General features: G+C 45.9%; 1 protein-coding gene across 1 annotated transcript in view; it reads left to right on the top strand.

Annotated features, from left to right (window-relative positions):
* Positions 1-9335: 9335 nt before the first annotated feature.
* STAB2 (stabilin 2) overlaps positions 9336-25732 on the top strand; it is an 880852-nt gene continuing 864455 nt past the window's right edge. Inside the window, exons 1-2 of the mRNA XM_086919174.1 lie at positions 9336-9505; positions 16738-16871. Coding sequence (XP_086775300.1) covers positions 9422-9505; positions 16738-16871 — 218 coding nt within the window. The 5' untranslated portion in view covers positions 9336-9421. The remainder of the gene's footprint in view (positions 9506-16737; positions 16872-25732) is intronic.

Here is a 25732-nt window from a genome sequence, read left to right as displayed (position 1 = left end):
TCACCCTTCTCTCAAGCTTGGATAAATCCTTCTACTCTTTTCACAGAAAGTTTTAAAACGGGCACAAGTCCCTATGCTTAATGCTATGATTTCATAGGCAATCCTCACTATACATTCAACCATGCACATCTAAGGTCCCTAAACTTGTGTTGTACGTCCACAACACGTGATATATTCTATACCACAATTTTGAAACAGACAAATGCACTGTGTAACTCTTCTAGTCACACTACCTTGCCGGCAATTAACCAAGAGTTTTTCACACTGCTGGAAAAACCCTCAAGACTACATATAACAATCTGACAAAAATCAAAAACTCAACATATGTTAAACATTGCTCCTATGACTATACCAACATATGTGTAACATGCATGTCAAAAACAACATATAACCGTTCGAATGCTACCAAAAATTGATCCAGCGCTCCTACTAAAATTCTTTATAAATGACGTCACAATCCACTACCACACTTACTAATCAATACCAGGCCCATAAGAAACAACAGAGCCGCTGAATCATGAGGCGAATGGATCAAATATGTTGATTTGATGCTAACTACAATAAACAAGACCAGCTTGTCCTTTTAAAAGTTTATTTAAAATTCATAATTGGATAATCTTTATTAACTCTCTTTATTAGAATCAAACATTTGGTTTTATTAATTCAGTTTAATGCATTAAACATTGGCTCAAAGATAACTGTCAATTCAGCATTGCTCAAAATAATGAATCAAGAAAAACATAAACCTTATTCCCTAAATTAGCTTTCTGACCTGAAAGGGAAACAAATTAATAAACAGTTGAATGCTTACAGTCCATAGGAAATCGGACAGCACTTCGCCCTCAGGAAACAGTCAGCCCATAATCCTTGAAGAGGCCCAATTTTTATATCATTTTTGCTCTCTAATTTAACTAAATGTATTTCTTTTTAAAAGTTCAGCACTCTGATTGGTTAATGGCTGTCAGACCACCAAAATCACTCCTTCCAGGGAGAAAATGTCATTGCATTATTGTTCATTCTCATGGAGTGACAACAACTTCCGAGCGTATCGCAACATTTTAAAAGTTGCCTTTCTGACTTCCACCAAAGCTCGGCAAAATCATGCCTGTCACTTCCTCGGCCTTGTAAAAAGAACATCCAGAGCAGTTCGTGAATAAGTCTCTTTTGTTAGAGCCACAGTCTTTTCAAAGGTTATGCAAAAGCAAAGTTCCATGGAAAGTTTCCAAGATGACTGCACTTGGCTCCAACTCTGCTCACGTACAGGCCGACCAACTTTTCTTTCAGAACCAGCACTAGGCCTCAAAACCATTCTCGGGCTAGTATTAAACAAACACAAAAGGAGTGATTAATTCAGGTAAAGCAAACCCTTCTGTACCACCCGACCCTTACTAATTATTAATTAACCCACTAATAAAAGACATCTAGCAAAAGCAAACAAATAAAGCAGCACATAAAATATCTACCATTCTTCATGTAATCCAGCTTTATGTTTCTGAAAGAGTAAAAAGATGATTAAATGATACACAGACAGACAATCACAACATAAAACAAACATGTAAGCACATATAATAAAGCACATGTCATGAATGATCAGCCACATATTAATAGTGACAAAGACAAAAGGACAAACATGACAAACAAAACAATATTAATCATGTGTTACAAAACAGACTTGCAAATGCAACAAGAGCATGTGTTATTAGTTCTCACATGTTCATGTGTGGTGCAAACTTAATCTAGGTTGAATTAATTAAACAAATCATGCAACAGCTCATTAATAAATTAGTTCATGTTATGGGAGATTAAATCCACGAGTCAGAATAAAATATTTTCTAAAGCTTGTTTCATCACATACAACGACAGTGCCTGTTATGGTCTGCTGCAGCAGCTTGTGGGGTTAACATTCAACGACAGTGCCTGTTCTGGTCTGCTTCTGCAACTTGTGGGGCTAACATGATTCAAGACAGTGCCTGTTCCGGTCTGCTTCTGCAACTTGTGGGGCTAACATGATTCAAGACAGTGCCTGTTCCGGTCTGCTGCTGCAATTTGTGGGGCTAACATACAACGAAAGGGCCTGTTCTGGTCTGGTTCTGCAACTTGTGGGGCTAACATGATTCAAGACAGTGCCTGTTCCGGTCTACTGCTGCAACTTGTGGGGCTAACATACAACGACAGGGCCTGTTCTGGTCTGCTTCTGCAACTTGTGGGGCTAACATGATTCAAGACAGTGCCTGTTCCGGTCTACTGCTGCAACTTGTGGGGCTAACATACAACGACAGGGCCTGTTCTGGTCTGCTGCTACAGCTTGTGGGGCTACTATACAACGACATGGCCTGCTCTGGTCTGCTGCTACAGCTTGTGGGACTACTATACAACGACAGGGCCTGTTCTGGTCTGCTGCTGCAACTTGTGGGGCTAACATGATTCAAGACAGTGCCTGTTCCGGTCTACTGCTGCAACTTGTGGGGCTAACATACAACGACAGGGCCTGTTCTGGTCTGCTGCTACAGCTTGTGGGGCTACTATACAACGACATGGCCTGCTCTGGTCTGCTGCTACAGCTTGTGGGACTACTATACAACGACAGGGCCTGTTCTGGTCTGCTGCTACAGCTTGTGGGACTACTATACAACGACAGGGCCTGTTCTGGTCTGCTGCTAGTGAGATTCAGTTTTAATAACAGTGTGAGCACAGGTTTGCTGCTAGTGCACGTGGCTCTCAGTTTTAATGACAGTCTCTATTCCGTTTTTTTGCTAGTGCACAAGGCGTGCAGTTTCTGATAGATACATCTGCCGTGTGGACTCCTCACCTTGTGAATATCCCCCTTGCGCCAGCAACATTCGGAAATTCTTTTTCGTAGCCTCGCGCCGACGTGGATAGGACGTCACAGAGACACGGCTCCGCTCGCGACTCCGCTGACGTCACCGACGCCTATAATAGGCCCACGCCGGCGTGATGACATCAGTTCCCTTTTTTCCGCGTCGTCGACGCTAACGGTTATCGGGAATCTCTGTAGCCTACTGGTACATTGTTGCCGTTTTGTTACTTAATTCTGCTTCTCTGTATCCTGTCTCTTCGAAGATGTCATCCAAGAAGACTGGCTTCAAGCCCTGCAGGGAGTGCGGTAAAATTATGTCCATTACCGACCCCCATGAAGACTGCATCTGGTGTTTAAGTTCCGACCATGATGTGGAGGATTGTTCTTCATGTCGGAAGATGAATCCGAAGGCCCTGAGGGAGAGAGAAGCCAAACTTCTGGTTGCTAAGGTGAAGGCTGGAAAGGAGAAGTCGTAGAGGTCTCGTTCTCGAAGGGCGAGGTCGAAGTCCAGGGCGAGGTCGAGATCTGCTTCTCGAGAGAGGTCGTCTTCGAAGTCGGCGTCGGATCATGTTTCGAAGTCGAAGAAGAAGCACAAGAAGAGGAGACATGAGTCCCGACGTCGGTCTGGTAAGGAGTCGGGCTCGAGGTCGAGGTCACCGAAGAAGGTATGTTCGAAGGTGGTTACCCTCGAAGTCTCTGAGCATGAAGGTGAGGCCTCGCCATCTGAGTCGCGTGGGCGGTCTCCATCTCCGGCTCCGAATGCTTCTCCGGTTCCGAATCCGTCTCCGGCGCCGTCCCCGGCCCGAGAAGAGGAAGAGGCCCGGGAGGATGTGGATTCTGCGCCTGTCGAAGAGCCGAATTCGATCCCTCCTCAGGACCGGCCTGATGGTTTTCAGCCGCCCTTTCCTGCTCCAGGCCAGGACCCTTCAGCGTTTCTTAACGCAATGTATGGTGTCTTCTCAAGGGCGTGGTACCCCTCTGGTGCACCTTCGGGTCCCATGGGTCCTTTGGCATTCAGCCTGGGAGTTCCTCACTCCTATCCTCCGGCTCCGTTTATGCCTTACATGCCGGCTCCGACGCCGCATTGGCAATTCCCGGCTCCGCCGAAGTCGTCGACGCCGATTCCGGCGTCGCCTGCTCCTAATCATCCTCGAGGGCATTCTTCTGTGCCGTCGGATTCGATACCGGCGCCGGCCCCGAATCCGTCGAAGCCGCAGGTGGATCCGGCTGCGAGGCGTGCAAACGAGAGGTCAAGAAGGGAAGCACAACGCCTTTTGGAGGAGCAGAGATACATGGACTCACAGTCTGATGTTGAAGAAGGTGAACTAGAGGAGAGCTGTTTTGAGGAATTGGCGGATTCAGGGACTCTTGATTTCTCTCCAGAGTGGGAGTTGCCCTCAGGCTCAGGTGCTCCCTCTAAGGATATCCAGCCTTACCATCTGGTTATGAGGAAGGCTGCTGAGCTTCTTCAATTGACTCTGCCTACAGTGGAGTTCAAGTCTAATATCCTCACAGAAGTCTTGCATTCACCGAATTCTGTGGTTGAGCCTTTACTTCCATTCAATGATGCCTTGACTGATCCTATTATGGAGGTGTGGAAGAAACCTTTGTCGGCTCCTGCGGTTTCAAAGAGTGTTGCGAGGAGGTACAGGGCCGCTCCTGAGGACCCGGCTTTTCTGTCTTCACATCCTTCGCCAGAGAGCCTGGTCATTCAGGCTGCCTGTTCAAAGAAGAGTCTTAGTGCCTTTCCTCAGGTTCCTTGTGAGAAGGATGCCAAGAAACAGGACCAGGTGGCAAAAAAGACCTTTTCATCGGCTATTATGGCCTTGAAGTCAACTAATGCCACATGTCTAATGGGAAGGTATGTGCATGCTTTAATGGACTCCTTGCGTATACTGGCTCCAAAAATTCCTGACGCCAACCGGAAGGATTTTGAGGAGGTGATTTCTGACACTCAGGCGGCAGCCCGCCAGGTAATTCAAAGTGGTCTGGACACTGCTGACTCTGTGGCTCGTATTATGGGCACCGCTGTTGCCACTAGGAGGTCAGCCTGGTTGAGGTCATCAGACTTTTCGGCTGATGTTCAGGCGACTCTGCTTGATCTTCCTTTTGATGGCTCAGGTCTCTTTGGGAAGAAGGCGGATGCGGCTCTTGAGAGATTCAAGGATTGCAGAGCAACAGCGAAGTCTTTGGGCCTCCAGATCAGGGGCACTTCTTCCAGCAGAAGGTTCAGGGGCTTTGGTCGCTCCTTTCGGAATTTCCGGCAAGGCCAACAGCAGCAGCAGCAACAGCAGCAGCAGCAGAATTCAGTGTACAGATCGTACAGGGGAAAGCAAAGAGCGCGTCCTCGTGGACGTCAGCCCTCCTCTTCCTCCACCTCTTCCAACCCCCCTGCGCAGAAAAGCAGCCCTAGATCCGCCATTCAGGATCATGTGGGTCCGGTTGGGGGTCGGCTTACCCATTTTCTACAGGATTGGGAATCGGTTACGACAGATCTTTGGGTTCTCAATATTGTAGAAAATGGGTATGCCCTTCCCTTTCGGGAATTTCCCCCAGTTTACCCTCCTTGTCAAGGTTTTTGCTCCGAGGAACATCTGTCTCTTCTGCAGGAGGAGGTTCTAACTCTGTTACGAAAGGGTGCAATAGAGGTGGTCCCAGAGCAGGAAAGGGGTCAGGGATGCTACTCCCGGTATTTCCTTATCCCCAAAAAGGATGGCAGGCTTCGTCCAATCCTGGATCTCAGGATCTTGAATCTCTATCTGAAGCAGGAGAAATTCAAGATGCTCACCCTTGTTCAGGTTCTTCAAGCGTTGATGGAAGGAGACTGGATGGTGTCGCTCGACTTGCAGGACGCGTATTTCCATATACCCATCCTGAAGTCGCACAGGAAGTATCTCCTTTTCACGGTTGGGTCGCAGCACTACCAGTTTGCGGTCCTTCCGTTTGGTCTTACTACTGCGCCTCGAGTCTTCACCAAGGTGATGGCGGTGGTGGCAGCTCATCTCAGGAGGTCGGGGATACCTGTGTTCCCTTATTTGGACGACTGGCTGATCAAGGCGGAGTCGTCAGAGAAGGTGCTCCATCATCTGCAAGAGACAACTCAGTTGTTGTTCAGGTTGGGTTTTTCGATAAATGTACCCAAGTCTCACCTGGTGCCCTCCCAGCGCAACCTGTTCATAGGTGCCGTACTGGACACTACTGTTTGTCGTGCACTCCCTCCACCTCAAAGGATTCGCGACATACAGTAAATGATTCCTTTGTTTTACCCTGGAGCGGTCGTTCCAGTCCTGAAGGTCCTTCGCCTGCTCGGTCTGATGGCTTCTTGCATTCTCCTGGTCAACCATGCACGCTGGCACATGAGGGCACTCCAGTGGTGTCTCCGCAGGCAGTGCTATCAGCACAACAGAGATCTCGGGGAGTCGGTGAAGATCTCCAGAGATACTGCAGCGGATTTGTCTTGGTGGAGCGTGGAAGGCAACCTGTCGCAAGGGAAGCCTTTCCATCTACCTCCATCGGTGGCCACGGTGATAACGGATGCATCCACTCTAGGGTGGGGTGCTCATCTGGGGGATCTGGAGATCAAGGGTCTTTGGTCTCCAGAGGAAAGGTTGCTTCACATCAACCTTCTAGAGTTGCGGGCGATACGTTTGGCGCTCAAGGCCTTCCTCCCTTCCCTTCGCGGTCAGTCGATCCAAGTCCTGACGGACAACACGACCGCGATGTGGTACATCAACAAGCAGGGAGGAGTGGGGTCGCAGTGTCTCTGCAGAGAGGCTCTGCGTCTCTAGTCCTGGGTTCAGGACCACCAGATTTGTCTGATGGCAAATCATCTGGCCGGAGTTCTGAACGTGCGTGCAGACAGTCTCAGCCGGCAGTTCTCTGCCGACCACGAGTGGAGGCTTCATCCGGAGGTGGTTCGTCACGTCTTTCGGACGTGGGGGACTCCTCGGGTGGACCTGTTTGCCACTCGCGAGAATGCTCACTGCCCGTCATTCTGCAGTCTCCAGTATCCGATGCAAGGAGCCTTGGGGGATGCGTTTCAGTTGAGTTGGGGAAATCAACTCCTTTACGCATTTCCTCCCATACCCTTGATTCCTCGGGTTCTGAGGAAAATTCGCCAAGACCGGGCCCAAATTATATTGGTCACCCTGGATTGGCCAAGAAGGGTGTGGTATACAGATCTACTCCACCTTTCCTCTCACCCGCCGCTCCGTCTCCCTCTCAGGGCAGACCTCCTCTCTCAGATGGAGGGGCAGGTTCTACACCCCCACCTCCAGACATTGCACCTTCATGCCTGGAGATTGAACGGGGCAACCTGATTTCCTATTCTCTTACACCTGATGTGGTGGATGTCATTTTGTCTGCCAGACGTGACTCCACTAAGTCTGTCTATTCTTATAGATGGTCTAGGTTTGTTATTTGGTGTGGTGAGAATGGTATTGACCCGTTGAGAGCCCATTTATCAGATGTGCTCCGGTTTGCTCTTTCTTTGGCGCAACAGGGGCTGGCAGTTGCCACAGTTAAGGGCTATCTTTCGGCGCTGTCGGCTTTTATTTGTTTGCCTGATCAGCCCTCTCTTTTTAAGTCTCCTGTAGTCTTGAGGTTTTTGAAGGGTCTTGTAAACAAGTTTCCTCCTACTCCTTTTATTGTACCTCAGTGGGACTTGAATCTTGTTCTGACTTTTCTGATGGGCTCTCCCTTTGAGCCTCTTCATAAATGTCCTATGAGGCTTTTAACCTTTAAGGCAGTTTTCCTAGTTGCAATTACCTCGGCAAGGAGGGTGAGTGAGCTTCAAGCTCTAAGTTCCAAGCCCCCGTTCCTGACCATACATGCTGATCGCATGGTTCTAAGGACCAGGGCTGCTTTTCTTCCTAAGGTGGTGACTCCTTTCCACCTTGGTCAATCCATTACCCTCCCTACCTTTTATCCTCCCCCACACCCTTCCAAGGAGGAGGAGAGGTTGCACCGTCTGGACCCTAAGAGGGCGGTGTCTTTTTATTTGGACAGAACTAAAGACTGTCGCTTGGATGATCAACTCTTCATTGGCTTTGCTGGCTGCAAGAAGGGAAGAGCGGTCCATAAAAGAACTTTATCAAGATGGATCGTTCTGTGTATAAAGATCTGCTACTCTTTGGCCGGTAGGGAACCTCCAGAGGGTATTAGGGCTCATTCCACTAGAGCTAGTTCGACATCCTCTGCTTTAGCTAGAGGTGTTCCTGTGGAGGACATTTGTAGGGCGGCTACCTGGTCTTCCCTCCACACTTTCGCGAAGCATTACTGCTTGGATACCGAAGTCAGGAGGGACGGCCACTTTGCGCGCTCTGTCCTTCAGGATTTCCTGGTTTAGAAGAGTGGACACCCTCCTCCGGGAGTGGGGACTGCTGTGGGACTCTATTCACAAGGTGAGGAATCCACACGGCAGATGTATCTATCAGAAGAACAAGTTACTTACCTTCGATAAGGCTTTTTCTGGTAGATACTATATCTGCCTGTGGATTCCTCACTGACCCACCCGCCTCCCCGTTGTCCACTCTTCTATACCAGAGTTATTGTACTGTAATGTATATTTATTTTGATGTCAAGGAAATGTTTCATTTGCTTTCCTGCATTTGCTTTGCACTGTGTGTTTTGCCTTGACTATTGTATACTGTGTATACTTTGTATATATCTACTGTCATTGGTCCGTCCGTGTGCCTCGATGGCACGGAAAAAAGGCGGAACTGATGTCATCACGCCGGCGTGGGCCTATTATAGGCGTCGGTGACGTCAGCGGAGTCGCGAGCGGAGCCGTGTCTCTGTGACGTCCTATCCACGTCGGCGCAAGGCTACGAAAAAGAATTTCCGAATGTTGCTGGCGCAAGGGGGATATTCACAAGGTGAGGAATCCACAGGCAGATATAGTATCTACCAGAAAAAGCGTTACCGAAGGTAAGTAACTTGTTCTTTAGGGTCAGTGTCTGTTCTTGTTTGAGTGTTGCACGTGCCACTCAGTTCTAAAGGCAGTGTCTGTTCTGGGCTGCTGTTAGTGCACATGGCACTCAGTCCTAATGACAGTGACGTGTCTGTGTCACTCGGGCCCCCGCGGTCTGGATATTCCTATATTTGTACCTACATTAGTGGATAGCCAACATTTTTAGAAGGTATTGCGAAGTCATCAGGAATTCAAGGAGCAGAATTCGATAGTTTTGAGTTACTTTTACAAGACAATGCGCTGTGGAAATACATAAGCCGGGTGCAATGCAAAGAATTGTAGGGACACAAAACTGCGCGCCACTGAATTCCATGTCCTGGACCGATGGGTCTCTGTTCCTGAAATAAGCATCTGTGCTGCGCAGCGCTGTCAGGATATCCGGCCAGTCAGAGAGTAAGGGGTTTTAAGCCTTGTAAAAATGTGCACTCTAGACATGTTTGATCATATATTGTGAGGTTTAACAGATTGAGTCGAGTAGGTTTTACAGGAAAGGGCGGGGGGAGGGTGGGGGCATTTAAAGTCCTCGATGACAGGAGAGTGCAGCGAGGTGATAAGGGGAGCGCGAGGCGACAGCAGCAGCAGGACACACGGCGCGAGCTTGTGAAAGGAAGACGAGGGGTCCTGGCCTGGCGATGGAGGGGAAGGCACGCGCCTGGAGCCTCGTGCTCGTCCTGGTTGCAATGATCAGCCTCTGTCGGCCAACACCAAAAACAGAGGTAAGAATACTGTGTTTTATAATCTGATGTTTTTCGGCTATATGTGTATATTGTGGCGTCGGGATGAGTTACTCTGTAGTTTCACTTTCCTCAGTTTTTTTTTTGTTGCTGTTGTAATAACGTTGGTACCTTCTGACTAACCTGCACGAAATATGGCGCCATCTGGTGGAGTTTCGGCAGTTCAAGTGTGCATGAGTGCGTCTGTGTGCTTTAAATCAGAGACTCACTAATAACAGTAAAATGTCAGAGTATGTAAACAGAGGCCGTGGTTTTCGAATAGTGCCACTGTTCACAAGATCCAATAATACTAGACTAACCAAGAACCTTGGGTTATAGCAGCGTGCTGAAGAGACGTTTTCAGGCACGGGGAAAGTGGGCTCTGTCCCAGGACCCAGCCTTTCAGGGGCCCCCCTGATAGAGCCACTTCTGTTCTGCAGAGGGTCTTGCCCTGATGACCTTGAATAATTCTTAGACAGATTTGTTTTAAATACCTTTTTCCTTTCATTTGCTTATAATGTGGGTTATGTATGAGAGTCTACTACAGTTTGCAGAGAAATGTTGTGTTTTGTGTGTTTTGTGTTTCATGCAACACCCATTAACAATGTATCTTTTAGATCAAAACAGGACGTCACAAATGCGAGATGGAAGAGTGTAGCAAAGATTATTTGCATTAATATTAGTGAGCTGCTGTGTTAAACATCACTATTTCTGAATATCAGATGTAAACACATTTACAATTGGACAAGTATGCATGTGTACTATCAGTGAATTGGCCAGAGAGGGCAGGAAAATGCTGAAACTGGATCAGAAAGTCAAAGCTTTTCCGAACAGGGGCCCCCAAAATATGTTTGGCCCAGGGCCCCAAAACCCTTAATATGTCCCTGGCGTGCTGTCCGGAGTAAAGGGCTTCAACAGCTCGGAGGGAACAGTAAGCACTATAAAAATGCAATACAATACCATTTGCAAATCACAAGCTTCCTCTGTCTGGAGCCCTTTCTAAGACTTCAAGTGATGCTGAATCATTTAGTTATTGTTTAAACGTCTTATGTGCACACATTTAGCTCAACGTAGTGGTTTCTTCAGTCACTTGTAATCCCACTATTGCTATTCTACAGCATATTTACATCAGATCACGTCAAAATACAATTTTGTGTGCAATTAAATCTGATTCATGTATTTGCTGTGTGTAATCGGTGCACGGCGCAATAAGAAAAGGTTAGAGAGATGTAAGTAAAAACAATAAAAACCTCTTGCTATTTGGTCCCAGAAGCCTTTGCTGTTTTTCTGCTCTGCTGCCTTCCTCAATTCCACGTATGCCACCTGCTAGTATGATTGCTTCTTGTTCCTAGACCTTTGCACTTTCTCGAGCGGTTTTTAACATGGTCCTCACTTACCGGCGATGCATGCGATACAGGGTTTGCCTTGGAAAGCTCCAGCTTCATTTTACTGCCAGGGCGTATGGAATCAGCAGCAGTACTGCCTGTTGCCAGAAGTCCTACTCCTGCAGGAGGCTGACCCAAACAAAGGGAGTTTATTAAAGCCAGCAGGGTAGCTGCCTAGGATGCTGTTATCATCTTCTATCAAAGAAGGACAGATGGCAAACAGGTTGTCTTCTATAAAATCCATAAGCACGTTCTCGTCCTTTCGAAATGTGTCCACATTTCCTTTCCTTCTTCTCCTATCACCAGCAGGAGTGACAGTAGGGACATACCTTAAAGCAGAGGGAGCCCTTGCAATGTTTTACATCAAAAAACATAGGGGGTCATGGTCGCTGTAGGTGCTGCACTTCCCTCATATCCACAACCGGGTGCAACAGCTCGATTCTGAACAAGATGGAGTCAATCAAACTGGAATTCTTGTTGCTCCTGTGTGTGAGCAAGGCCGGGCTGTGTGAAGTGGTTTGACCATTAAGGAAGCTGAGATTGGAATTACTTCACAGATCTGAAAACAGCCTTCCCTTTCTCGCGTTGCGTGGCTTGATGGAATTTGGCCCATCCTCTGCTGGTATGCCCCAGCTTGCCCCCTTGTCACTAATGGGGTCATCCCACTGTCCTAGCAGAGGATGGATGTTCACCCACAGAAGAGTATGCTTCCCACCCATCACCAATGCACTTTAGAGAACTCTGGGCTTCAAATGAAAGCAGAATGCATGGCATGCCAACCACCAGTGCACCTAAGAGGAGCACTGCCTTCCACCCAAAGTGGAACACGCTGTAAATCTACCATCAGGACACATGCCCTTCCATCCAAACTCAAAAACAACAGTTGACAGACAGAATGCAGAACAATGTCATACATTCACCCCAGTACAGAGATCTAGGCCTAAATCCATCGTTTTTTTGCACTCCACAACACCCCAGTTCAGACATGGCCATTTGCAAATCAGCCTTGACCCTGTGCCTCATGGGAACAGTCCAGCCCGAACTGCCAAGCCACGTCTTTCCTGGACCGGAATCAAGCATCCTAGGACCGGTTTCTGGCTATCTGCCGTCTTCAGCCAGGATAGCTTGACTTCAGTGGTGGAAAGAGTATGGGACTCACGTCTGAGCATACCCATCCCACTCGGGGTGACACATGCAAAAACAACAGTTGATGGACAGAATGCAGAAAAATGTCATACATTCACCCCAGTACAGAGAACTGGGCCTAAATCCATCGTTTTTTTGCACTCCACACCACCCCAGTTCAGACATGGCCATATGCAAATCAGCCTTGACCCTGTGCCTCATAGGAACAGTCCAGCCCGAATTGCCAGCCACGTCTTTCCTGGACCGGAATCAAGCATCCTAGGACCGGTTTCTGGCTAGCAGCTGTCTTCAGCAAGGATAGCTTGACTCCAGTGGTACACCAGCAATCAATGCATCTAACAGAAGCTCTGGGCTTCCACCCAAAGCAGAATGCAAAGCACACCTGCCATCAATCGTGGAGGAGAAGCATTGGGCTTCCGTTCAAAGTGCCCTGCATCATAACCTGCCCTTCAGTGCGCCTTGAAGGAATGATCGGTTTCAACCCAGAACAAAATGCATGGCACATCAGCCATCAATGCGCCTAACAGGAGCTCTGGGCTTGCACGCAGGCAGAAATCATCACCCCAGCCATCAATGCAGCGAGCAAGAGCATTGGGTTTCCACCTAGAGCCGAAGTCATCACAACAGCCATCAACACACCAAGCTAGAGCAATGGGCTTCCGCCCAGAGCAGAAATCATCACACCAGCCCGCAACACACCAAGCAAGAGAAATGGGCTTCCACCCAGAGCAGAAATCATCACCCCAGCCATCAACGAATCAAGCAAGAGTATTGGGCTTCCACCCAGAGCAGAAAACATCACCCCAGCCACCACCACACCAATTAAGAGTATTGGGCATCCACCCAGAGCAGAAATAATCACCCAAGCCATCAATGCACCAAGCAAGAGCAATGGGCTTCCAACCAGAGCAGAAATCATCACCCCAGCCATCAACGCACCAAGCAAGAGTATAGGGCTTCCACCCAGAGCAGAAAACATCACCCCTGCCATCAACACACCAAGCAAGAGTATTGGGCATCCACCCAGAGCAGTAATCATCACTCCAGCCATCAACACACCAAGCAAGAGCATTGGGCTTCCACCCCGTGCAGAAATAATCACCCAAGCCATCAATGCACCAAGCAAGAGCAATGGGCTTCCACCAATAGCAGAAATCGTCACCCCAGCCATCAACGCACCAAGCAAGAGTAATGGGCTTCCACCAAGAGCAGAAATCATCACACCAGCCCGCAACACACCAAGCAAGAGAAATGGGCTTCCACCCAGAGCAGAAATCATCACCCCAGCCATCAACGAATCAAGCAAGAGTATTGGGCTTCCACCCAGAGCAGAAAACATCACCCCAGCCACCACCACACCAATTAAGAGTATTGGGCATCCACCCAGAGCAGAAATAATCACCCAAGCCATCAATGCACCAAGCAAGAGCAATGGGCTTCCAACCAGAGCAGAAATCATCACCCCAGCCATCAACGCACCAAGCAAGAGTATAGGGCTTCCACCCAGAGCAGAAAACATCACCCCTGCCATCAACACACCAAGCAAGAGTATTGGGCATCCACCCAGAGCAGTAATCATCACTCCAGCCATCAACACACCAAGCAAGAGCATTGGGCTTCCACCCCGTGCAGAAATAATCACCCAAGCCATCAATGCACCAAGCAAGAGCAATGGGCTTCCACCAATAGCAGAAATCGTCACCCCAGCCATCAACGCACCAAGCAAGAGTAATGGGCTTCCACCAAGAGCAGAAATCATCACACCAGCCTTTTATGCACCGAGCAAGAGCATTGGGCTTCCCCCAGAGCAGAAATCATCACAACAGCCATCAACGCACCAAGCAAGAGTATTGGGCTTCCACCCGAAGCAGAAAACATCACCCCAGCCATCAACACACCAAGCAAGAGTATTGAGCATCCACCCAGAGCAGTAATCATCACTCCAGCCATCAACACACCAAGCAAGTGCATTGGGCTTCCACCCAGAGCAGAAATAATCACCCAAGTCATCAATGCACCAAGTAAGAGCAATGGGCTTCCACCCAGAGCAGAAATCATCACCCCAGCCATCAACGCACCAAGCAAGAGCAATGGGCTTCCACCCAGAGCAGAAATCATCACCCCAGCCATCAACACACCAAGCAAGAGTATTGGGCATCCACCCAGAGCAGTAATCATCACTTCAGCCATCAACACACCAAGCAAGAGCATTGGGCTTCCACCCAGTGCAGAAATCATCGCCCCAGCCATCAACACACCAACAAGAGCATTGGGCTTCCACCCAGTGCAGAAATCATCGCCCCAGCCATCAACACACCAACAAGAGCATTGGGCTTCCGTCCTCAGTTGAATGCACAGCACACCAGTTAATAATGCACCTGAAAGAACACTGAGCTTCCACTCATATGAGGTGGCAGTGAAATGCATGTTCTGAATCAATGCACACAGGTTATTGAATTTGATGTTTCAAGGATAAGTGGTGGCAGTATGTGATGATGATTCCTGGCGACGTGGATCACACACAGCAAGGACCTGGCTCAGCCTGGATCCCTTTTTCATTCTGTCATTGCAAGTGCAACTCACAAACTCGATTCCAGCAGCCATCCCCCTGCTCCAAGAAACGAATTCATCTCATGAATTGCGTACTATACCAAAGCAAAGGTTTACCACAAAAAATATGAGATTTATTTTAGTACATAAAATATAATGAGCTAACATGGCCAAGTAAAGCAAAGAGATAGTCATCCAACAATTTTTAAATGCAAGAATGAATAAAGCTCAAAGTTTTACATCAGTAGAAGTAAAACTAGTTCCCCCTTCTGAACAGCCTTCAAGGCAGCTTCTCAAAGGCTCCACTTTAATTTCTATTCACAAATAAATTCTGATTCACTTTTGACTACAGGAATCCAAAGTCACCCTTCACTTCCTGCCCAGTACAGTAAGCTGTGGGACAGAGCGCATGTCAGTGCTGTCTTTCCATTGAATCAGCAGCAATGGATGGCATACAAAGAACAGCATCCGGGACAATGCTGAGGTGAAATGGGGTTCTTAGTTTACACCTGTGCCCAATGTGGGGCTATGTTGAGAAGCAGTGCCTAGAAGAGGTCAGAATGATTACAGTGCACCCCGTTGAAGTCTTAGGGAGTCATCATTATTGTGGCATTGAGCCTAAGAACTCAGCATCTATTATGCATTGATTACACATGCCAAAAACGTTCTTATTACCATACTACATTAATAAAATGAATGCTGGTGCTGAATTACAAAAAACACTTTACTCAAGGAGTAAACCCCTAAATGTATTTTCCATTTGAAACTCCCATGCTGTCAAGTGCACTCTGGGGTAAATTCAACTGCGTGATCCATGTCTGCTGAAGTTTATGCAAAAAATGATGTTGCTTAGTGACGGAGACATTGCTACAGATTATCATTTCATTTTTAAATTTAATGTCAACGTTCGGGGATCCTACTGTTATGTTGACCTGACCACCACCAAAAACTGTCATTTAAAACTCTCCTGGTTTACATTCTTGGGGGTCCATGCCCGTAGCTTGACCCCCACTGCATAAAGGGTTAAGCAGGAAATCCTTTGAGCGAACCCAAGATCCGTCTTCAGCCCTCCAGTCTTGACTTCCGGTCTGTCGATTGCTGATGCTTTGAACAGGGGCTCTGCAAGCTGCTGACTAGACACAGGTGAAAAATGATCATTCATAGAGGAAAATCTTAGTTGTCCTGCAACATCACAAGACTAACTCTTGAAAAAAAGCAGCCATAAAGCAAAATTGATGCGATTTCTCACACTTTAGTTCAATGACCCTTTTACATTGCATTTTCCGTCTTTGGTCGTAATGTCCCATGTTTTGTAAATGTCCCATTACTCAGCTGACATAACATACTTTTGTAAATTAGACAGTGTGCCTGAATTAGTCACACCATGGCCAGGGCACATAGTTTTTAACAATGAAATAACGTCAGCATCGTATTCTAGTAATGACAATTTCTGGTCTTCAACCATTACAAAGACTGTAGCAGGATTGTTACCAGGAGGGACCATCATTCGTGATGAACTACTTACATATAAATAAAGCGCTGTTGTTCACCCAATCAGGACATGAAGAGATGACGTGACTCGCCAAATCTCATAACAAAAGACATTCTTTGAATCAAGGCCCCCAGCTCCTTCAGAAATTCTTGGATTTAGGACTTTGGATTTCTTCTCCTTACCTTTAGCAATCGGACATTCTCTGGGCGCACTCGCAGAAGACTGTGCCAGCGCCGTGCCTCCCCTCGTGGGTCTTTGTACCTATCTGACTGAACAACCCCTTTTTCCAAACTTGTAGTTAGCTTCTGAGAAGCTTTCCTATTCAACCTCAAAGGTTGGCAACCAACTTAGGCAGAGCAAAAATGTTTAGGGGAACAACGACTCCTAGAGTTGGAAGAGGCCTGAAGATCTTCTTGTAAATGCAGAACCGCGCAAAGTGTGTATTTGAACCTTGAGGTGGACAAGGACTGTGTAAGTGTTTAAGCAGTGCTCTGAGAGAGTGAGAGTCAATAAATGTGCGAGCAGATGGGGGAGAGAGTGGGTGGTGTGGTGTGTTTTTAAAATAACTGGAATAAAACTGCATGAGCATATTTTATGAAACAAAACTATTATGCAATCAATTAAAACTAATCGGAATCGTAAACTCATTTTTTTCTTTTCAGGTTAAAAACAGGTGTGATGTGAAGACACACATAACGATTAGAACTGAATGCAAATCTTGTATTTTTAATGAAAGAGTCAACTGCCCCGAAGGATATATTAAGCTCACCAATGGAAGCGGATCTAAAGATTGCAGGTATTTAATCTTTAACAAGTCTAAGGTGTGTTTTTTCTTCTATCTCTTTGCTTTCCATTCTCCATACCCTGCTTTTAGGTTGTCATTGTTGTATAACTTCCATCTGAATGAAAAATAAACATCTACATTGAAGTTTTTCTTGGTGAACATATGGGAGTGTGTGTACATACTGAATGTTATTTACGTATCTCGTTAGTGGCTCCTTTTTTCAATCCATGTTCAGCCGACGCCACTAACCTCATCAATCGTGCTCCTAGAAACCGTCCTGAAACTTTTATTTCATACTTCTCACAACCCAAATCAAGAAAGGTAAAACAAGAAAAATTAGGTAGCAAGAAAAGGTGCCCTGTGACGAAGCAAGATTGTTCCAGCTGCTACATAGGGCTACGAGTGCACCACTTGGAAGTCGATTATATTTTTACAAAGCATCACCACGCTCTAGCATGTGGATTGAAATGTAACACTTATATAGCGCTTACTACCGCCAATTGCGGTGCTGAAGTGCTTACTCACACAGATAGCATGCGATGCGGTGTAGGGGTATGTTTAGAAGGGTGATTTCCTTGTTTTGATCCTATTTGGGAAGTGTTTCCAAATTGTTCAAGATGACCACCAAGGTGCGGTTATCACGCTGTGGGACACAGCACTTGTGATGGATGAGAAGGTATGAGAGGTAGATGTGTGGTTTATGGCTGGTAGTCTGTCTCTACAGATCCTGTAATGTTTTCTTATGTCTTACAAACCACCCTGATGGTTACCACTCAGGGTTGCCCACTCTGAGGGATTTTGGAACCAAGCAGGTAAGGGCGAAGTCAAGAGAGTCAGTCTTTCTGTATATGTCATTAGTTGATGCTAAGGAATGGTTATGGTTGTGGCTAATAACAAATAACCAAACGAGAAGACAGCCAGCTGGCCCACCGGGAAGAGGGGAGAGAATGTATAATAATCCACATTTTTAAAGCGCACAATCACCCGTTAGGGTCTCTAGGCGCTGGGGGCCATCGGGAAGATTAAGCAAGCTATTGCCCAGAGTCACATGGTGCTGACCCTTTGCATCAACAACACACACTAATAATGGTTATCCCTACCCAAAGGATATTTATGATAGGAACAGACATTCTACAGAGATGTTTCATCTGTTAGACCCTCCCCCCTCTAGTATTGTCATGCTTCAGCATCAGGTCTCATCCTGGTCCCCTGTTTATTATCGCATATTTGACTTTTAATCATACCTGAGCAACTGCTAACAAAAGGATACCTGAGAAGTTCAAGATATTCTTATTCTCTTAAACAAGACCCAAGCTGTTGCATATATCTATAGTGTTCCATGGATCACAGTTGAGCCTACCTTCGTTTTTTGCAACAACTTGGTAGCCACACTACATTAACTATAACTCACCATTGTACCATGCAGTGTGTTCTCATAACATATATGATATGCAATATCATAACTATTCTTGTAAAAGCTATTATTTTAGATGGCATAAGGGATATAATGTAAAAGGGTATAATTAGAACATGGAAAAGGCGCAAGTTACAGTTAATGTAGTATGGCTACAGAGTCAAAATAGGGTGTACAGGGGGAGTGTAGAGTTTAGTAAAGCGTTACACATTGGAGTTGTATCTTTACAGTAGAGTCATGTGTCAGAGTTTTGAAAAGCATCGTAGAGTGGAGTAGGGTGTTGTACACTGGGGCATAGGGGCACAGAGTGGAGTAGAAGTTTGTAGAGTGTAGAACAATCTTGTAAAGTGGGGTTGCATAGTAGTAGTAGTGTGGGGTAGAGTGGGGGTGGTGTAGACTGGAGTGTTGTACAGTGTTGTGCAGTGGGGTCAAGTGGAGTGGAGTCTACTGGAGTGGCGTAGGATAGAATTGAGTAAAGGGATGTAGAGTGGAGTGGTGTGTGGTACAGTGGAGTGGACTGTGTTTGTTGTAGAGTGTCAGAAAGTGTAATACAGTGGAGTAGCGTTAAGTGTCTCAGAGTGCATTAAAGTGTTGTATTATACAATGGAGTGGCGTAGAGTGCATTAGTGGAGTAGTAGAACAGTAGTGGAGTATAGTGGAGAGGTGTCTCAGTGTAGAGTATATAAACTAGGGTGGAGTGGCATAGATGGAGTTGCATAGATTATCTTCAAGTGTCTTTAAGTGCTATAGAGTAGAGTGCTGAACACTGGCATTGACAGGAGTATATTGTTATGCAGTGTAGTATTATACAGTGTAGTATAGTCAGGTACAGTATAGGAGCGTAGACTGTTGAATGGAGTATAGTGTAGTTGAGTGGAGATCAGTGGAGTGGTGTGGCTTGGAGCTGGGTAGAGTGGAGTGGCATACAATTGAGTAGTGTACAGTGGAGTGGCGTTCAGTGCAATAGCGTACAGTGGAGTGGCTTACAGTGGAATAGCATAGATTGAAGTGGGGTACAGTGGAGGTATGTGCAGTGGAAAAGTGTAAAGTACAGTGCCAGAGAGTGGAGTGGCATGCAGTGCAGTGGCATAGAGTGGAGTGACATTGACTGCAATGGCATAGACTGGAGTGACATAACATGGAGTGCTGTAGAGTGGAGTGGCATAGATTGGAGTGGAGTGGAGTATAGTGGAGTGGCCAACAGTGGGATAGCGTACAGTGGAGTGGTCTACAGGGGAGTATCTTGGAGTGGTATACAGTGGAGTGGCCAACAGTGGAATGGCCAACAGTGGAGTGGCGTACAGGGAAGTGGTGTGCAAAGTGGAGTGGCAGATAGAGGAATAGCATACACTAGAGTAGCATAAACTGAATTAGCTTAGACAGGAGTGGTGTAGAGTGGGGTGGCGTAGAGTGGAGTGGTGTCAAGTGAACAGCCTAGAGTGGAGTGAGGTACAATGGAGTTGTGTACAGTGAAGTAGGATAGAGTGGAGTGGCATAGACTAGAATAGCAAAGAGTTGAGTGTAGAAGACTGTAGTTGCGACACAATGCAAATAAATTTCCTAGGCAGTATTTAGGATTCAATTAACATACTGACTGATCAGACATCAAAGATTGGGGATGACCCTGGCTCAGTGCAAATATTAAAACATAGATATTTCTTTTATTCTATTTGTTTTTTAAAAAAAAGGGTTGAACACAGTACAAATATAATACATATATCTGGGTGTAAAAAAGTATGCATAATACATTTGATACAATGTATTCACCCTAAGTTACGATGGGTGAATGCTACTTCACAAAACAAAACAATACATTACATTACTAACATATTTTTAAGTGGTGTGCAAAGTGGAGTGGCAGATAGAGGAATAGCATACAGTAGAGTATCATAAACTGAAATAGCTTAGACAGGAGTGGTGTAGAGTGGGGTGGCGTAGAGTGGAGTGGTGTCGAGTGTACAGCCTAGAGTGGAGTGAGGTACAATGGAGTGGTGTACAGTGAAGTAGGATAGAGTGGAGTGGCATAGACTAGAATAGCATAGAGTTGAATGTAGAAGACTGTAGTTGCGTAGAGAGGAATAGAGTATAGTGTGCTAGTATGGAGTGGAGTGGCATACAGTGGAGTAGCATATAGTGGAATAGCATACAATTGAATGTTGTACAGTGAAGTGTAGTAGAATAACGTAAAGTGGAGTTTCATACAGGAGAGTGGTGTAGAGTGGAGTAGTATAGAGTGGAGGTGTAAAGAGTCGGGTAGGATTAGAGTTGGGTAAAGTGGAATAGCATACAGTGGAGTGGCATAGAATGTAGTGAATTATTGTGGAATAGTATCGGGTAGAGTAGCTTAAACGGAAATAGCATACAGTAAAGTAGCATGAAGTAGAACAGCGTAAAGTTGAGTAGAGTACAGTGAAGTATGGTGTAGTAGAGTGGCATAGAGTCAAATAGCTTAGAGTTGAGTGGCATAGAGTGTAGTTGAGTACGGTGGAATAGTGTACAGTGGAGTGGGGTATAGTGAAGTGGTGTAGAGTGGAGTGGCATAGAGTGGAGGAGCATAAAATGGAATAGCATACAATTGTGTGTTGTACAGTGGATTGTCATAGAGTTGAGTGGTGTGCAGTTAAATAATGTATAGTGGAGTGGCATACAGGGGAGTGGTGTAGAGTGGAGGGGTATACATTGGAGGGGTATACAGTGGGGTAGAGTAGAGTGGGGTAAAGTAGAACAGCATACAGTAGAGTGGCGTAGAATGCAGTGACTTACATTGGAATAGTGTACAGTAGATCAGCATGAACTGAAATAGATCATACAGTGGAACAGAGTAAAGTTGAGTGGCGTACAGTTAAGTCGTGTAGAGTAGAGTGGCATAGAGTTAAATAGCTTAGAGTTGCGTTGCATAGAGTGTAATTCCATACAGTGGAATAGCGTATAGTGGAGTGGTGAAGAGTGGCGTGACATACAGTAGAGTAGGTAGAGTGTACTAGCATACTGTGGTGTAGTGTAGAGTGCAGTGGCATAGAGTGGAGTGGCATACAGTGGTATGAGGTACAGTGTAATCGCATACACTGGAATAGCGAAGAGGGAAGTGGCATAGAGTAGAGTGGTGTACAGTGAAATAGCCAACACTGGAGTGGAGTACAGTGAAATAGCGTGCAGTGGAGTGGTGTACAGTGGGGTGGCATGGAGTGGCAAGAGTGGAATAGCGCAGAGTGGAGTAATATAGCGTAGAGTAGGACGGAGTGGCATACAGTAGAGTGTCATACAGTGGAATAGCATAGGGTGGAGTGGCATACAGTGGAGTTGCATACAGTGGCATAGTGTAGAGTGTGTTGGTGTATAGTGTAGTGGTGTGCAGTGGAGTGGTATAGACTGGGGAAGCATACAGTGGAATGGCGTACAGTGGAATAGCATACAAAGCAGCTACAGGGAGTGGAGTGTGGTTGAGTGAAATAGCGCACACTGGAGTGGGATACAGTGGAGTGGTGTAGAGTCAGTTGACCTAGAGTTGAATAGTGTAGAATGATGTGGCATACAGTGGAGTACTGTCTAGTAGATGGTATAGAGTGTAATGAGGAACTGTGTAGTGGCTTATAGTGGAATAACATAGATTAGAGTGGTGTAGAGTGGAGTTGCATAGATTAGAGTATTGTAGAGTGGAGTGGGGTAGAGTGTAGTGGAGTAGATTGGAGTGGTGTACAGTGTAACAGCAGACTGTGGAGCAGTAGAGTGGAGCATTGTAAAGTAGAGTAGGGTACAATGAAATAGCGTAGAATGTAGTGGTATAGAGGGGAGTGGTGTAAAGTTGGTTGGCATAAACTGGAGTGGCAACAATGCAGTGGTGTAGAGTGGAAGAACATTGAATGTACTGGCACGCAGTATAGTGACGTAAAATAGAGTGCCAGTTAGTGGAATAGCATAAAGAATCATGGCATAGAGTAGAGTGTCGTACAGTGTAGTGAAACATAGTGGAGTGATGGCATAGCAAAGATGGCATAGCAAAGAGTGGTGTAGAGTGTAATAGCCTACTGTGGATTTTCATAGAGAAGAGTGGTGTATAGTGAAGTGGTGTACGGTGGAGTGGCATACAGTAAAATGATGTACAGTTACAGTGGTATACCATACAGTGCTGTGGTGTACATTGAAGTGGGAAACAGTGGAGTTGCATACAGTGGAATAGCATACAGTGGTGCAGAGTGGAGTGGAGGGGCGCACATGGAAGTGTCATAGAATGAAGTGGCATAGAGTATAATAGTGTACAGTGAAGTGGAGTGGAGTGGAGTGGCGTAGAGTGGCATGGGGTAGACTGGAGTGTCATACAGTAGATTAGCGTAGAGTAGAGTGGCCTATAGTGGAGTGACGTAGAGTGGAGTGGCATAGAGTGTAACAACGTACAGTGGGGTGGCACATAGTGGAGTGGAGTATGGTAATTGAAAACACAGCATGAAACAGGGTGAAGAATTGTAGATGTAATGTGGCAGGAATATAAATAATGAGGTGCACATGGTAATTTTTGGTCGTATGTGTGAATATTGTAAGTAATGTTTACTGTACGTGAGGGCTAGAAGGCAGTATGTGATTCATTAATGGCTGTGTTTACCAAATGTAAAAGGCAGCCATGTTGTTTTCAGCAGTTTGGCTGGGTTCTGCATTTTTCTGGGTTATGAGTTATGGCATTCACAAAGATAAGTAGTAGGTTTTATTGCTGTTCTCTATCTATTACCATTTAATTGAAGTGGTTGTACTTAGAGATGCTTTTTAAAATAATTATATATTTTTACAGCAATTTTGGGATGACTGCACTTTTTTTTTAATTCTCTTTTTATTGAACAAAACCATGGTGAGTCCCAGAAAAGCATAGTAATGAGAAATAACAATAGAGGCTCTCAGAGTGGTGAATGCATCCAATAGCACATTTTGTTTTTAAGTATTGCAATAATCTGTAAGAATTACAGTGGTCCTTTGTAGACTTTTTTGTGAAGATTAAAAAATCTTAAAAATAGAAAATACACTGTAGTACACTGAGGGCCAGATGTAGGTCGGTCGGTAACGGCCGAAAATCGGTATTTTCGGCCGTTACCGACCGGTATTACAGAAATGGTATGTAGGGGCATTATTTTACAGAATCGGTAAATTTACCGATTCGGTAAATTTACCGATTCTGTAAAATACCGAATCGGTATTTTTACCGATTCGGAAAATCTCAGATGTAGGTGGGACTCTTCTGAGTCCTAAAGGCCCTACAAATTCGGTATTTTAACACTCAATCCGATTGGGTGTTAAAATACCGAATTCAGGTGTGCATGCACTTGTGTGCATGCACACCTAGCCATGTGACAGACAGACATGCCCTTAGGGCATGTCTGTGTGCCACATGGCGCACATGCCTATTTTTGGGGCGCCATAGGGTGTCAAAGTGACACCCCCTGCACCCTTGCAAAAGTCGGTATTTACCGATTCGGTAATTACCGAATCGGTATTACCCATTCATTCCTATGGGCTTCACAGCCCATAGGAATCAATAGGGAATACCGATTCGGTAATTACCGAATCGGTAAATACCGAATTCAAATGATTCGGAAAATACCTACCTCTGGAAATACCTACCTCTGGAAATACCTACATCTCCCCCTTCATATTTACCGACTATGAAATACCGAATCGGTAAAATTCGGTATTTCAGAGTCGGTAAATATGGTTCACCTACATCTGGCCCTATATTTGTAAAAAAGAAAATGTAGTACTTTTTATTTTTCGTTTTTTGGCTTAATTTTTTTTAATACTGCAGCACTTCCAGGGAACTACCAAGGTACCCCATACACTAAAAAAATAAAACATTAAAAAAAAAAAATTCTCCTAACTATTATCACTTTAATTAAGGTAAGTGAAAAGTATTAAGCCTAACACCTATATTTTAAGGCATAAAACATAATATAGGCTTAGTGTACCTCAATGCAACGGGGATGCTTTTAACTTTTGGAAAGGTAGCCATTATCAAACTTGTCATTGCTATGTGCTGTGGTACTTTTGCGAAATATCGCAAAATTTCACAAAAGCACTGTAACAATAGATATCAATGAGTTAAAATGCATTATAACTGAAAAAATACTAGCCCTACATGCCTGCAGAACCCACAAGGATCATCTGCACACAATAATGTGTAATCCTGCCAAATTTAATGAAAATCCGTTCAGGTGTTTAGGCTCTACTTGTTATACAAAAGTCTATGGAAAATGCATTGGTGAAAAATTTGTTTTGTGTGACCCCCTTTTATCTTTGCACCCCCTTGACCAATCACTGCAAAACTTTCTATCCTCCGCCAATGTAAAAAAAATATATAGGTCCGGAAAGTTTCACATAGATTAGCCAAAAAAGAGGTAAAGTTATTAGCACCAAAATTCCAAAGAATTCCTATACCTGGAAATCCTAACTATTACTACGGAGTGGCTACTGTCACTAGGTGCGGGTTTCCTCCCCGAGTCGTATTTGGCTCCGAGAACCCCATCCCCGGGTCCTAATTTGATAAATATGGGGAGGGAGTACCCGGCTCCCCTCCCAGAACCGTATGCTGCCTCTGGGGCCCAATGTAAAGGGTTCCAAGTCTTTAAAAGGCCGTGGGGACTCCATTCCCCAGGGCTATTATTTTTCAAAAAGAGGGGGGGGGGTGCATGTCCCCCTCCCTGTGCCTTCAATGGCCCCAGGAACCCCATCTCCCAGAGTCAGCTCACTTGCTGTGTACCAGGGAGCCCTGTCTCGGGACACGCACTTTCCCGACCCATATAATCATGGACAAGGAAACTTATGTTTGCTCCCACCTGGAAGGACCATTTTTAAATCTTTTAAATATTCCGTCAAACAGTAGCAAACACAAAGTCTGCTTCTAGTAAGTGGGAGCTTTAAAAATGCTCCCACCTACTGGGAGCAGATTTGAGATCTGTTTTCCTACCCCCCTGATGCAGGCAGGAAAACAGATCAACAAATTGCTTCCACCTGGAGGGAGCAGCATAAATCGCGGCTCCCTGCAGGAGCAATGCCGACTCTCGCAGCATGGAGGGAGCCAACTGGGGTTGTTGGGGGCCTGGGGCTCCAACCCATAGCTCCCAACCTGTGTATGGTGGTTGTCCTGTGGACACCCACCAATTTAAAAAGGAGTCCCCAGGGAATGGTGTCCCAAGGGCCAAAATGGGCTCAGGCGGTGTGCCTGCATGTGTCCCCTCTCCATTAAAATACACAAAGCCCTAGCCTAGTGGTTGGGGTCCTGAGGGCCTGAGGCTCAGGAAGTGGGGCCATGTGGCTCTTTCTCCATTAAAATACACAAGATGCTGAGGGGTAGTGTCCCAAAGGTCTAATGAGGCTTTGGGAGGGGGACCACACAGCCCCATTCCCTTTTAAAAAAAAAATGGCCCTCGGGAATGAGGTCCCCAGAGCCTTATGAGTGTCAGGATGGGCGGCCATGCAGCCC

Source organism: Lissotriton vulgaris, chromosome 1_1 (genome assembly GCF_964263255.1).
Source record: "Lissotriton vulgaris chromosome 1_1, aLisVul1.2, whole genome shotgun sequence".
Classification (NCBI taxonomy): Eukaryota; Metazoa; Chordata; class Amphibia; order Caudata; family Salamandridae; genus Lissotriton; species Lissotriton vulgaris.
This window is presented reverse-complemented; position numbering and strand designations above follow the sequence as displayed.